Consider the following 16,363-nt stretch of genomic DNA (forward strand, 5'->3'; position numbering starts at 1 on the left):
ATATTGATTCTATGAATGTCTTCTAAAAGTAATAATTCGTAATAATGTGTTCCAGGTCTTAAGTGATATACTGTAGCTCCGTGTTGTTCCGTATTGGTGTTTCTGTTTGAAGGCCAGCTCCTTTGTGCCCGTCTCCCTAAGTCTCCTCCTCAATATCATGTTAAAACTCTTATTTTTAAGTTTTACGTTATTAAAGGACAACTTTGTTTTTTCACAACAAGGGTTCATATTTTAGATTGTAATTAGAGAAAAGAAAAAGTGAGTGTTAAAATGTTTTCATTTGCTTCGTTCTATTGTTTTATCGCGTTTACCGTGCTAAAATGTGGGGCATGCGTACGCATGGGGGCATGCGTACAAGTGGCTAAATATGTCTTTTTAGACACAATAAGCCAGCAGTTTCTTTATTGCTATTTACTGTAAAACTTCTAGCCCCCATAAGTCACATCCAACCATGAAAGGTTTCGTTGTATCTTGGGAATGGGCTTATTCTGTGTAAAATGTCATATTTAGCCACTTGTATGCATGCCCCCAAACACTGAAATATTAATCTCTAAAACAATAGAAAGAAGTACATGAAATAATTTTAACACCCATCTTTTATCTATCTATAAATGCGACAAATCTCTGTCTGTTTGTTTGTTTGTTTGTTTGTTTGTAATCCGCGTATCTCGAGAACCGTTCGTCCCACCGGCTTCAGATTCGGCACGCGCGTTCCCCGCTGCGGCGCGGAGTGCAGTGCCGGGCCTCGGCCCGACTCGGCATGCGGTTTTCCCGAAGCGGCGCGAAACGTTCGGAATCTCCTTATGCAGAGCTGATTGTTAACATCAGGCTGTTCCTGAGGAAATCGGCACAATCGCTGACTCATTGTGACATCACTTCATAAAAGGCTCTGACATCACGTACGCCAGGAGTCAACAAAAAATCTCTGTGAATGTGTATGTATGTATGTGAATCTCGAGAACCGTTCTTCCCACCGGCACGCGCGTTCTCCAGATATGGGCATAAAATGAATCCCTGAATGCGGAGCTGATGTCTGACATCAGAGTTTTCCGCAACCGGTACTGTGTGTGCAGAGATCTCCATATATTGGGGTTTGCATTAAAGGGTGGGGACAAAGGCTAACAGAAGGCAAACAGATGGTCAAAACGGGTCCTATGACAACATGACAACAGGTATATTGGGGTTTGCATTAAAGGGTGGGGACAAAGGCTAACAGAAGGCAAACAGATGGTCAAAACGGGTCCTATGACAACAGGTATATTGGGGTTTGCATTAAAGGGTGGGGACAAAGGCTAACAGATGGTCAAAACGGGTCCTATGACAACAGGTATATTGGGGTTTGCATTAAAGGGTGGGGCAGGCATAAAATGGACGCAAAATGGTCAAAACGGGTCCTATGACAACATGACAACAGGTATATTGGGGTTTGCATTAAAGGGTGGGGACAAAGGCTAACAGAAGGCAAACAGATGGTCAAAACGGGTCCTATGACAACAGGTATATTGGGGTTTGCATTAAAGGGTGGGGACAAAGGCTAACAGATGGTCAAAACGGGTCCTATGACAACAGGTATATTGGGGTTTGCATTAAAGGGTGGGGCAGGCATAAAATGGACGCAAATAGACAGATATCTCCATATATGGGCATATGGGCATAAAATGGACCCAGAACTATATCTGCAGTGATCTCCATATATGGACATAAAATGGACGCCGACAGACAGACAGATGGTCAAAACGGGTCCTATGACAACAGGTATAATGGGGTTTGCATTAAAGGGCGGGGCATTCATTCTCTATTTACATCGTTCCCGAGTTGGCCAGGTCGCCGACTAGACGCTGGGCCAGCTTCTAGTATTCTTTAATTACAATCTAAAATATGAACCCTTGTTGTAAAAAACTAAAGTTGTCCTTTAAGTTATATAAGAAAATACAGGGGTTGACACTAAGGTCTCAGACGCACTTGATCGTCGGGCAACTGCAGGTCATGTTCTACTTGCCCAAAGGTCATGCCCACTTGCCACGTCCATATTAAAATTATAGGTAAAATTTGAATTATCGTTCCCTTTTTTTTTTGCTTCCTCTCTCAAACGAGCCCTTGCCCGGTCAGGCAACCCGAAAGCAACCCTTAGTGTCAACGCCTGAAAATAGATATCCTTTACTGTGTTCTTATTTTAGCCGCTTAGCCATTCATTCATTGTTGTTTTGCCAGAGTTAAAGGAGCTATAGTCAACTTTTTCTTGAAAAACGGATGCTAAAATAGAAATAATGTTTCGAAAATATTTTATTAAAAAAATAAGCTTCATATATGTGTTTCTATTCAAAAATGACCACAAAAAGCGTAAAATAATGATAAAATAATCATTTTGGCCATTGTCAGACCGACACTTTGTTTACATTCTAGTCTAGGTTGACTATAGCTCCTTTAAGGGGAGACCTTGGAATTTGAAAGTTTGAGAAACACTGATCTGTATCATCGCCAATGTTCTCCCCAGCCTGGTGAGACAGATGTGGGCCTGTCAGCCCCAGCCTCCTCCTCCACCCCGGGCCAGGCCCTGGCCTCGGGCGAGTCGCCGGCCGCAGACGGCCCTTCCCCGAACGCCCACATGGTGTCCAGACGGGCCCTCAGGGACTTCGTGGGCCTGGAGGACTGCGAGAAGGCCACCCGCGACGCCATGCTCAACTTCAGCTTCTACCTGACCATCGGCGACATGGACGAGGCCTTCAAGTCCATCAAGCTCATCAAAAGGTAATGTCTTTACCCGGGTGTCTGTTCGGTGTCTCGCAGTCTCGGTGTCCGTCGCTGTCCAGGATTCCCTAATGCACTGGGTTGGGACCCATTTATTTGGGGTCCCTTAACCTTTTGGTTTCCAACATTTTTGTTGTTAATTGTTATTATTTCAAAACGTAAGTATTTTAAATCTAAGAAATGTCATAAATTAGAACACAAAAGTTTTGGAATTAATGAAAATAGACGATCTACAAGCTCGTTGTGAGTTTGGGTCCCAGGTCCCATTTCTCTTTTGGGTCACGGGCGATATGGTGATAATTATCGTTGAGGCGATACAATGTCTCCACGATATGCCTTTTAAGAGGTATCGTTTATATCGTGATACAATTGATGGAGCCTTGTAAAAAATCCTGTTTAATCGTTAATACAGAGATTCTTTGCAGAATTCAATTTAAACCTGCATTTTGGTCTAAATCAGTAGTTCTCAAACTTTACAATGTCAAGGTCTCCACTTAACTCTGACAGTATACAAATGAAACGGGTCCATTTGGTTCCATTTGTTAGACCTCCCAAAAGGAACCCAGAGAGTCTAGTTTTTGTCAAGTAACTTGAAAAATAACCATAAAAACCAACGTGAAAAAGAATCGTGATAAAATCATCTATCATGATACAGCCTGGGAGAATATTGTGATATTGTATTTTTCCATATCGCCCACCCCTAGCCCTAATGTGTGTGTGTGTGTGTGTAGTGTGCGCTATGTATGCACGCACGTACCCCGCGGGTGCCTACGTGCCTACACACTTCAGCCGTGTTGTTATATGACATTGTGACCCTCCACGTCTCAGTCCCTGAAGGATGCCCGGGATCCTTCTTTGAATGCGTGGCCATTGTGTGTGTGTGTGTGTGTGTGTGTGTGTGTGTGTGTGTGTGTGTGTGTGTGTGTGTGTGACTGTGTCATGTCATTGCCCAGCCAACAGCGTGAGAAGAGAGGGGGAGGGGGTGGGGGGGAAGACGTGCAGGAGGGCATGCCTGCTAGCCGGAACCGTTCATCCCTCCCTCCCTGCCCTGTTTGATTGGCTGTCATCACTTCCTCTTGCCAGCCACGGCAGGCGCTTCCACCAGGGCCCCGTTAAACCCATTCAGAACGGGGTACACATTATTGTGTATCATTATTTTATGCTTTAACTTTTGAAAAAAATAGCAGATCTACAAGCTCACAGCGCGGCACCGAGTGCCGCGCTGCGAGCTTGTAGATCTGCTATTTTTGAAAAATCGTGAAAATTTGATTTTTGACCCGATTCTATAAGTGTCTTTTTGAATCCTTCTTTAAGGTTTTTTGAAAAACCTGTGTTTCTGTGTCAGCAATCTGGCCAGCCGTCGTCAAAGAAAAGGTCCTTTTTTCACTTAACTGGAGCTCAGTTGGTCTGTTCTTGAGAGACTGCTATGTCAGTGGTTCTCAAACGTTTTCATGTGAAGGACCCCCCAAAATGATATGAATTTGGCCACGGACCCCCGTCTCAAAATATCTTGTTCCAGGGACCACCCAGAAGCAAAATTTGAGTTACAAACGTTGGCTTTAAAAATACATATGTTCAAAGATTTCCACACATTTTCACAACTTGTGAGCTTGTATATCTGTTATTTTTTTATAGTTAAAGCATAAAAATAACGCGTAATAATGCGTACCCGTTCTGAATGGGTTAAAAAGGGGCTGTGATTGCACCCTGTGCGGCGCTCTAGTTCAAAGGCTCAGGAAAGGCAGGGGGGGAGATGTGTATTGTTAGCGTGGCCTTGACTCCTCTCCGGACCCTCTCTTGAGGGGTTTTTCGGCCGGGAGAGCCTTAACAAACCGCGCTTTGACTTGATATGGCTGAACGGGACATTGTTGTCAGTGGCTTTTCGATCGCCCCCTGTCACTTCACTCGGCACCTTTCAACCGTTGAGGTCGGTGAAGAGGAAGAGGTCATGATCTCTCTCTGACCTGAGGTCAGGAAAAAAAACGTCCCTTGCGTTTGCACAGGGAATGAAGAACTAGGGATGGGACGTTAATTCATATTATCATTTATCGTGATAAAAAACACTCACGATAATCCTATCGTGGAGATTTAATTTATCGTGAAATAGTCGCTTAATGCAGCCCGCAGGTTAATACTGGAATACTGATATATTATTGATTTTAATTCTGTCAGACTATATTAGTAGCTTAATGACTAGTATAGTAGTATATTTTTTATGTCCAATGTATTTGTATTTAAGTTCATAAAGTTAATGAGTAAATAACTAAATGCGTTTGAAATTAAATCAAAATGTTACATTTCAGGATTCCAATTCAAAAGAAGCAAAAATAGCCGATTTACAAGCTCAAAACGCATCGCAGCGCGATGCGTTTTGAGCTTGTAGATCTGCTATTTTTGCTTTTTTTGTATGAGATAGTAGAATGACAAAGTAGGACGTAACAATTATGCAATGTGGCCCTCTGGAGTGAAGGTGGAACTATAGTGGCCCTCGCCATCATCAAAGTTGCCCACCCCTGCTTTAAACCCTTTATAATTGGTAAAACGGACCTGGAAATAACATACTTGATACACTCTTTTTTCACTCTCTACCAAACCTTTTTGCCCAAAAACTGTTTTTTGGCAAATGTTCCGCCCCAAGATAATGGATGTCGGGGATATTTCGATTATCGCTATATCGTAAATCACAATTTCTTTGGTCACAATAATCATGACACGAAATGTTCATATCGTCCCATCCCTGGACCTGAGGTCCGGAAAACAACGTCCCTTGCGTTTGCATAGGGAATGCAGGACTCTGAAGCCTTGCCGCTTGTGTAAGAAATGAGAACGGCACTTGACACTGCTTTGGGAAGAAGAAAGACTGAATGTGCCTGCGCTTGGTCAGTTGATCCCTTGGGACATTCAATGATGTTTGCGCAACTAAGCACCGAGCTTCAACTCTGAGGCTTGTATTATACAAGGAACACTGTGGTTTACTCATATCCTCTTAAGCAAACCTTTATGTACTTGTTGAGGATGTGAAATGGATTCTTAAGCACAGGATGTGATTAAGGACTACTGTGAAGTTTTTGCACGAACGCACGCTCATTATGTGTGCAGAAGTAGCACTGAACGTTACAATGAAGCGATGCACTTCTAAACTGTCACTTGCGTGAATACCGTGTGCGTGCGTGCGTGCGTGCGTGCGTGCGTGCGTGCGTGCGTGCGTGCCAAGGTGTTGGTTAAGGTGAACATGTACAAGAGAACTTGGGGAGCAATGTCAGTGACGTAACGCATCACATTTAGAGGAATACATGGTTCGGGGGAAATCTGACTGAGGTACCGCTTTCCCCCACGTACGGTACAATCATTATACTCTACGTAAATAGCTCAAAACACACAAACAAAAAGGGGAAAATGGCATATCCCATTGTCCGGATGTTCCATAGAACTTAATATGCGTGATGACAGCTTTAGTAAGTCACTCATTCACGGCTATTTTTACTGCAGCTTCGTTTAACCCATTCAGAACGGGTACACATATTGTGTATCATTATTTTATGCTTTAACTATTGAAAAATAGCAGATATACAAGCTCACAGCGCGGCACCGAGTGCCGCGCTGCGAGCTTGTAGATCTGCTATTTTTGAAAAATCGTGAAAATTAGAATTTTGACCCGATTCTATAAGTGTCTTTTGAATCCTTCTAAGGTTTTTTGAAAAACCTATGTTTCTATGTCAGCAATCTGGCCAGCCATTGTCAAACAAAAGGTCCTTTTCACTTAACTGGAGCTCAGTTAGTCTGTTCTTGAGAGACTACTATGTCAGTGGTTCTCAAACCTTTTCATGTGAAGGACCAAAAATTATATTTATTTGGCCACGGACCCGCATCTCAAAATATTGAGTTCCAGAAGCAAAATTTGAGTTACAAACGTTCGCTTTGAAAATACATACATTCAAAGATTTGCACACGTTTTCACAACTTTTTTTCAAAAATAGCAGATCTACAAGCTCGCAGCGCGGCACTCGGTGCCACGCTGTGAGCTTGTATATCTGCTATTTTTCACTGGTTAAAGCATTCAATAATTCTGGGCCTAAATGGGTTTAAAGGGGGGGAAAAAAAGAAAAGAGATATGTATTGTGTTAGATTCCCGCATATCGCCGCCCAACGGTGTGATGCACTTCCTGGTCTGTGTCAGGCCACTAACCTCTATCTGCTGGGACTCGTCTCCATGGAAATGGTCTTTGAACGGGCAAACAGTTCTCACATAGCAAATCCAGGGGCTGCCATGTAGGGCTGTCACGATTAGGACACTTAACATGACGATTAATTGTCACTCAAATAATTACGATTAACGATTTAATTGTGTTTTTTGTCGTTGGCGATTACATTTCTGTTTGGCTTGTAGGCTTTGAAGTTGCACATGGCAGATATGACACATAACCTAAATATACAAAGAAATTATATTTGACAACTTTATACATATAAAAGAACACTGATAGTAGAAATAGACGATCTACAAGATCGGCTATTTCCATAATTTATTTTTAAATGTTTGAAAATATATGAACTGTTAACGATTATGGCGATTATGACAAAACAATTGTGATTAGACAAACATGTAATAATTGTGACAGGCCTACTGTCATTTAAGCTGTGTGAACTTCTACTGACGTTTTCAAAAGCTAGAACTGATAATACATGAATAGTATACCAGTAAGATGCCTAAGGGCGAAAAGAGCAGGACGGAATTCATTTGCAAGTGCATGTGATATGAGTTGCGGTTGGTTGTTTAAGTTGGACAGAATATTTTCCCAAATATGGATGGATATGCCTGACATCATAGATGTCTTATGTTGTATAGACCACATGAGACTCACACAATATGTCCATATATGGGCATTCCAAGCTATGGGCTTAATATTGATGACATCAGGGATCTCCATATATGGGCTTACAAGGGACATGGACGCAATGTGACGTCACAACAATGTGCTATTGACATGGAGGCGTTATCCGGCCTCTGACAGGCGTTACTGACGTTACTGACAAGACAATCTGGCCAGCCATCGTCAAAGAAAAAGGTCCTTTTCTGCAGAGCATAGAAGCTTGTTCTCGAGAGACTACTGACAAGATAACTACGGTCGCAATAATACATTGTACATACCAATTTTGATACTATATATATATACCAGTGATAATACATCCATCAATCCATCTTCAACCTCTCATCCGAAGTCTTGTCGTGGAGGTAGAAGTTTATATGGGGCTTTTAAGCCGTGACATCATTTTGTAAGCAGAGGAGAACTCTGCCCCCAGAACATTTTCTGTCCCTCGCTATTTCAACAGATCCGAGACAAAAATAACGACTAAAGTATAATTCTAACACTTTCCTTTCAACAACAAAGAGAAGAAAAATGTGTAAATAGTAAAAATAGCAAAAAGATTCACGGAAACTGGGGGCAGAAATTCTCCTCTGCCAAAATGATGTCATACTTAACAGCCCCATAGAGAACGCCAGACAAACCTTTCCCTGGCCACATTTGCCTGCCATGAATTGGGGGATCCCAAGGCGTTCAGACCAGTGTGGGGGTATAATCCCAACACTTGGACCTTGGTCTACCCCAGGGTTCCCCAATTAGTTTTCCCCAAGGGCCGAGTTATGTCTAGGGTACCAAGCCGAGGGCCACAACATTGCAGGGGGCGACGGTGGCGTTCCCGCTACTCCAGCGACAGTTTTCGTCGTTGTCGGGTGAAAATCTTGTATGTCCAAAACCGTTCGTTTTGAATTTATCATTTTAAAAATGATTTAAACTAGTGAAAACAGCCGATCTACAAGCACACAACGCCTCGCGGTGCGAGGCGTTGTGTGCTTGTAGATCTGCTGTTTTCACTACTTTAGTGCGACGGCCTTGTATGATTTGCAAAATAACTTACAAATTTGGAGATGCGAGATTTCCACCCGACAACGACGATATACTAGTGTTGTTGCTGCTCTTATACCACCATTATTACTGGGGTTGGTGTGGGCCAGACAGTAGCCCCCTGCGGGCCGCCTATTGGGGAACCCTGGTCTACCCCGTGGCCTCTTCCCAGCTGGCATGTGCCTGGAAAGGAGGCATGCGTACCACATGCTGCTTCTTTCTATCTATACAAGTCTCGTGGAATGAGTGAGCTTCTCACTTTATCCCTAAGGGAGGTGCTGACCTGTGACCACCCTCCTGAGAAAACCAATTATGGCCCATAGTATCTGCGATCTTTCGGTCATGACCCTTTTCATTTTCATGACCATATAGGAATGAAGATCTAGACTAGAACTTTGCCTTGCCTTCCAGCTCAACTCACAACGGTGTGCCAAAGCTTACACTATACTGCTCCGTCCTCGACTCGTTCCCTACCTGAAGTGGGCAATCCCCTGGTTTCCTGCTGTGATTGAGAACTATGGGACTAGGAACTATTATTCCTAGGATCGTCCATGTACAATACGTAGCTCCCAGTTCCGGCCCCCGAGTCCTGAACAGGTGCCCTGACCAAACTATATGAGTGTGATCTCTGTCGCTGCACTTGCAATTTTGCAGCGACAGAGATCTTCTCTCCTACAAACTTGATTTCTGTTTGGCTTCTAGTCGTGGTTATAATACAAAGATATTACTGACGTTCAAAACGTAAAAAGAGTGTCGCGAGGTTGTTTGTTGAACTGCTATTCTGCTATTTTCATAAATTGTTTGAACACGTATAAACAATGATCGACATGGAAACGACTATGGCGATTATGCAAAATAATTGCGTTCATCTCAAATAATTGGGATTAGGCTATTATGTAATATTCTATTTAATAATAATAGAGATGACCCTCCCTTGCCGGCTTCTCACCCAGTACAAGCATAGCCATTTGTGCTTGTTGGAGCGCCCGGCCAAGCCAGAGGCACTGTGAAGGAATTCACCGTTTGTCAGCCTTCTGATTGGTCCCTGAGACTCCCTGACTGGCCAACCAGAAAAATACATTCACTTTTTGCAAGCGGGGGTGGAGTTCTGCAGTCGGAGAAAGTGGCAGCCGTCTTTCAGCGGCTGTCCGCACTGCGGAGCACGGCCAGGCCGCTCGCGACCATAGCGTTTGCGATCATTGTAATGAATAAGCTTCAACAGACTAGTTCACATGGACCTTATCAATGGTCTAACTTGTTACGATTGGGTACATATATTTTAAATGGGCAGAATTACGAAAAGCCAGCCTATTATGTGAGGAGAACAGATTATAGTTCTCCTCTTCCTACCCAAGATGCAATGCGCTTTCTCCTTCTATTTCTATTCTCTCTCTGATCCAGAGGATTAAACTAATTAAAACATATATTTTCGGGGGGAAATTACTGTTTTGCTATGTAATTACTGTAACTTTTTCTTCCCTTTTTATTAATATCACGTAGATGTGTTTTTTTTGGTACTTTATATAGCTGTAATGAGGCTATGAAGGGAAAAAAAATCCCATCCACTTCCACTATAACATAATCTGCAATAGTGATTCTGTCCCACTGGGATTAAACAAATTAAAACATATATTTTCGGGGAAACCCCCTGTTTTGCAATGTAACTACTGTACCTTTGTCTTCCCTTTTTATTAATATCACCTAGATGTTTTTCCTTTGATACTTTAAATTGCAATAATGAGGCTATGAAAAAAAAAAATCCCATTCACTGCCACTATAAAAACAATCTGCCCAGGGTTAATGTCCCACCATAGTAACAGGGCAGAATGGGGCGGGATTTGCAAAAGCCTGAATTGGACCACCAGTCTCCATGGTGGTGTTGGGCAGGTACTGTACATTATCCCTGCTCCCCAGAAGTGGATAAAGTACTCAATGTACTGTAGATATACTGTCTTAAAAGTAAAAGTCTGGGAATTCAAAATGTAGTTGAGTAAAAAAAAAATACAAAAGTATTGGCATCAAAAATGTACTTAAAGGACAACTTTAGTTTTTTTTTTTTACAACAAGGGTTCATATATTTTAGATTGAAATTAAAGAATAGAAAAGATGAGTGTTAAATTGATTTCATTTACTTCTTTCTATTGTTTTAGAGATTCTTATTTCAGTGGTTGGGGGCATGCGTACAAGTGGCTAAATATGTGATTTTACACAGAATAAGCCCATTCCCAAGATACAACGCAACCTTTCATGGTTGGATGTGACTTGTGGGGGCTAGCAGTGTTACTGTAAATAGCAATAAATAAACTGCTGGCTTATTGTGTCTAAAAATACATATTTAGCCACTTGTACGCATGCCCCCATGCGTACGCATGCCCCACATTTTAAAATAAAGAATTTAAGATAAAACAATAGAACAAAGCAAATGAAAACATTTTAACACTCACTTGCTCTTTTCTCTAATTACAATCTAAAATATGAACCCTTGTTGTAAAAAAACAAAGTTGTCCTTTAAAGTACCAAAAGTAGACATAATATGTCCCTAAAATCAAATGTATAACAATCTTTTGAAAATGGCAGATCTACAAGCTCACATTTACAAAAAAAAAAAGTACTCTTTGAAAAGCACCTTGTTTTATTATGTGCATGAAAATGGGTCACAAATTTAATTATCACCACTTTACATACACTGTACAATACATTACATGTCAGTTGAGTCGAGTAAGATAACCATGTCGTAATGTGAATAAAACAATAATAATAATGACATATTCCTTGCTTGCTTTGGGAGCTCCCCGGTGGCCAGATCCCACTTGAAATGAACGTCGGTTGGCCTGGCCTGTGTCCTGGATGGTTGGTAGATATAAAGATAAAATAGCAAGGTTACATTTGCAAAGCCTTTTACAGTACATTCACACACAGCCTAATCCAAAGCAGCTGTATCTACAGTACGCTGTGGAAGCCCCCCTGAAGCAGTGGCGTCAGTTCAGCAAAAGCTAGGGTATGGCAAAGATGGGAGTCCTCTTGGAAAAGAGCCATTACATTTTGTATAACACGGTTCTATTGTGAAAATAGCAGATCTACATGCTCACAAGGCGTTGTGAGCATGTAGATCTGCTATTTTCACAATGTCTGGAAAAAAACATTTATTTTATTTTTTATTTTTTTTTCAATTTTTACGGTTTTACAGGTTTCTACGGTTTCTTGGGCTGGATATGGCAGCCTGGAACGGTTGTTCAAGTGCAGCTAAGCATGTTCGTAAATGTGCCACAATTAACAATAATGCATTGCACTTGTGCAGCTGACCTGCAGAACCTGGGAATATACCATTCTGTCAAGATGGGGAGAATACAAGTGTGGAGAATACAATTATAATACCTTGTTAAAGTGACCATTTTTGTTAAATTTTGCATTTGTAGTTATTTTACTGTAATTTAACAACATAATAACCAGCGCAGATAGACAAAGAGACATTCATGGCTTTATATTTAAAAGTAACATTTATTTCCCCCCTGGACCCAGGGTATGGCAGCTGCATTCCCCTGCCATACCCAATTGACGCCCCTGCCCTGAAGCAGTGTGTCAATACAAAGTGGAATGTCTTTTTTTCTTTTCTTTTTTTTCAGTCCAGACCACAGCGCTATTTCCTCTCATTCAAGTTGTCCTTGACTTCAGGTGACATGCTGCCGGGTTCTCTGTCCATATGAACACAAGCCTTCGTTTACAAATGTCCTTTTTTTTTTTTTTACCGTGGCACTCCTATTCAAAGGGGATAGTTCCTCATTTCCCATCTGAGACAAAAAAAAACACTCTGGGACAGAGACGTGCTGGCCATTGGGAAAAGTGGGACAACTCCCGAACGGCCGGTTCATTCCCGGCCGGTCCAGGCCGGCCATTAGGAAAAAAATAAAAATAAAATGTCGGCCTTCGTTCCATTTTGGGGGCTGGGCGGCCAACAAAGTAAATCGTCACTATAGGGCAGAAACCTCGTATCTCCAAGTTTTTTTCGCAAAGCAAAGCCCTGCTTCATCATACGCACAAAAGTAGTGAAAACAGCAGATCTACAAGCACACAACGCCTCGCGGTGCGAGGCGTTGTGTGCTTGTAGATCGGCTGTTTTCACTAGTTTAAATCATTCTTAAAATGATAAATACAAAACAAACGGTTTTGGACATACAAGGTTTCCACCCGACAACGAAAAATTTAACCCATGTAATTGGCCCACTGGCTTGTCACTTGTCATGATCTGAAATGGTAGCAGCAGCAGCGCTATAGAGAGAGATCTCTCTCTATAGCGCGCAATGAGGGCCTCTACAACTCTTTTTTCCCGGGCTGAATCAGGGGCCCAGCACGTCCCTGCTCTGGGAAGTCTCCAGGAGCAAAGTGGAGTTTGATGGGTGACGTTGTGGCATGCCGGAATTGGCCGCGGTCCAGGCTCTCGGGTCTTCGTGCCGTTTGTTATTTGGGAAACACTTGACTGCATGAAAACAGTGTATTCATTCCTGCTTCCTCTCTATTTTAATCAATGGAATCTGTGTTTTAACGAGACCCAAATATTAAGTGACGCAGGCGGCGTAAATTCTTTTTGCGATTGTTGTCGTCTCAAATCGTGTTAATATTAAAACGTTTACAAAAAATACAACGGATTTCATACCGTAACCGTATGTTCCCATAATTGCCAAATAGTTTTTGGATGCATGCTTTTCATGTATATGTTTATTCATTCACAATGGGTTTGGGTACTGAGCTTCCTTAGTACCCAAGAAAACCAATAAAGACACTTGAAAGACTGACTAAGTCATCCTCCAGCTACTGTATTGTTTTTTTTTTTTTTTTTTTTTTTTTTTTTTTCGTTTTTTTTTCTAAATTTTTATCCCACGATTTTTGTAACCCATTTTTTCACCCGGTGCCAATTGCCTAAGCTGTGATCCTGGGCTCTACTCTCCCTCTGCCAACCTGGGGAGGGCCCCGAACTGAGCTCATGCTTCCTTCAATGCATGAGGAGTGAGCAGGCCGCTTCTTATCACCTGACAGGGGGAGCTTCCCCGGTTGGACGTAGCGCGTGGAAGGAACACGTTATTCCAACCAGTTCCATTCCCCTCCATCAGGCGCCCCGGCTGGCCAGGGGGAGGCTTTATAGAGACCAGGATTACTGCATGTTTTTGTGAGGGTATCTACCCTAGGAGACACGGGGAGAACATGCAAACTCCACACAGAAAGGCCCTTTTGCCAACCCCACCTAGGGTGTGGGCACTGATGACGCAGAGGAGGGAACACGCCCCCAGCAGCTACTGTATTGTTAGGAAACAAACACTATACCATTGCATAACAGATGGACTTATAAACAAGGTATTCTAGTGTTTTAGGTCATATTTGGTCCATGAATCAAGCATTTCATTTGAGCCATAAATGTGTATTCAAAGGATACAAATCAAATGTACACATTTAGATCGATATCTATCAGCCATAATATATTGTGTTTATTCAATGCTTTGCATTGCATTTTATGAAAATCAACTTGCAGAGACATAGTGAATTTGCATCTCCTTCATTTTGTCGATTGTTACATTATTGTAGCATTTTTGAATGCAGCCGAAGCTGTAGATTGACTAGTCTTGATGGAAATAGTCCCTGTAGAAAAGGTTGTTTTGCGAAATACATTTTATTCCGATGTCCATGACTTCGTAATGATAATATGAATGTTAGTTGTTGAAGCACAGACAGTCACCTGAGAGCTTGAGCTACAATATTTGGTAATTATTTAAAATAATTAAAAATGGTGTATGCTTTGGAAAATTGTCAGTAGTGTAAAGAATCCATGACTTGTTAGTCAACGGGCTAAATATGTAATAACACTGTTATGGTCCTTTAAAATATCAATTCATGTTGATAGGATCTAATGTTGTGGTAGGTTTTTTTTTATTAGACAATATTCTTTTACCCCCTTTTTCTTCCCAATTTAGTTGTTGTGCCAATTGATTCCTCCCCCACAAATTTGTGTGTTGTCACTATTGTTGTTAGAGATGTTACCGATCAATCGGCAATGGATCGGATCGGGCCGATCAAAGCGTGATCGGCGATAATCGGTGGTTTAGATCAAAAGGTAAATTCACCGATCCGATCCGATCGGTGCATCCAATCAACCAGCCGTTCAGTATGCCCACTTGAGGCCATTTTGGGGTATTGATTTCCACAGTGCTGAAGGAATAATTAGTTGCTGCTATGATAATAAATACATAGCAATGCTGGTAAATAACTATAAGGCAAATATATAAATGAATTCATGAGTGAATTAATTAATTAAAGTTAAAACATTAACATTTAGAAAATATAAATAATATATAAATAATAACTTGATCGGATCGGTGATTGATCGGTATCGGGTGATCAAACTTTTGTGATCGGTGCTCGGTGATCGGTTCCAAAAAACCTGATCGGACCATCCCTAATTGTTGTATGCTACTGAGTCACCTAGTTGCGTCAGTATAGTTGCGTTTCCATGAAGCTGTTTTTTGCTCATTAACGCTTTTGCGCATAAATCTTTTAATGGAAACACTTCAAAATTCGAATAAACTTTCAGAGAAGGTGGATTTTGAGGCTTTATCGAAATAATGTAATGCGCATTAGTGCAATGGAAACACTAAGCAAATAGGTTTTGAATTAAAATGCATTGAACTTGCATGATATCGATTTGGCTGAAGGGAGCTGAAGGGAGCTACGAACTTGTTGGCGCCGTGTTCCCAACTACTGTACCTTGCATTGGATGTTTATTTTACGGCGCTGTTTGTTGTGTGCACTGAATTTCCCCCTTGGGATAATAAAGGTATCTATCTATCTATCTATCTACTGTGCAAGCGGGCCTCGTCCGTCACATCACCCAAGTAAATCCTGGCTAACCCTTCATCATCACACCGTGTTGCGTGCCAAAAGTGGCCGATCTACAGGCTCACAGCAGCTCGCATCCGCGACGCGCTGTGAGCTTGCAGATCGGCCCACCTTCCAGACGCAGAAACTTGCAGGATGAGTGTGCAGCGAGTCACAGCAGTCAGACGTGCAGTGCTCACGTCTCGGGTTCGGTCTAAAGAAATCAGCCCGATCCCAGCCAACAGGTCGGTCAGACGGACCCAGGCTCTCCCAAGAATTGCATTTCATCGGTTTAATGGAAACAGGCTAAATTCGCTTTGTCTTTTTGCAAATTTCTGATAATTTGCTTCCTATTTTCAAACAAGCTTTATGGAAACGCAACTAGTGACATGGAGCCTTCATCCTACTCCTCCAGGCCAACTCTCCCTGCTGACAGGTGCCGCTCCAGCCCGAAGGATTACAATCAAACCAATATCACCCAATATCATTTTTTACTGTGTTGCGGCTGCAGCTAGGAAGCATTGTTGAGTTTTAAAGCGCTCCAAGTGGCTATTTGCTGGAGTTTAATAATGGAACTCTGCCATTTTGAGCTTTTTAACCACTTAAACCATATAAAACATAATACATTGACTCGAGTCCTCCAGGGAGCTGTACTAAGCCCATTCTATTTCCCCCCTCTGGGTTTATCATCAGATGATAAACCCAAGCTACAAATCTGCAAACCAAGCTCACAACACATTGCATTATGCAATGTGTTGTGAGCTTGGTTTGTAGATCTGCTATTTTCACAGAATGTTTGCTTCAGAATAGGGACAGTAAGGTTCATGTGGTTAATGGATTTGACACCATGC

The 16,363-nt window shown here is 42.0% G+C and overlaps 1 protein-coding gene across 1 annotated transcript in view; it reads left to right on the top strand.

Moving 5' to 3' along the window:
- The window catches only part of ift140 (intraflagellar transport 140 homolog (Chlamydomonas)), a gene marked incomplete at its 3' end in the record, with an annotated part of 88,350 nt that overhangs the window by 22,704 nt on the left and 49,283 nt on the right, over positions 1-16,363 (top strand). The window contains exon 19 of the mRNA XM_080747512.1: positions 2,495-2,748. Coding sequence (XP_080603638.1) covers positions 2,495-2,748 — 254 coding nt within the window. The remainder of the gene's footprint in view (positions 1-2,494; positions 2,749-16,363) is intronic.

This window comes from Nannobrachium achirus, assembly GCF_963921795.1.
Source record: "Nannobrachium achirus genome assembly, chromosome: 18".
In the NCBI taxonomy this organism is placed as follows: Eukaryota; Metazoa; Chordata; class Actinopteri; order Myctophiformes; family Myctophidae; genus Nannobrachium; species Nannobrachium achirus.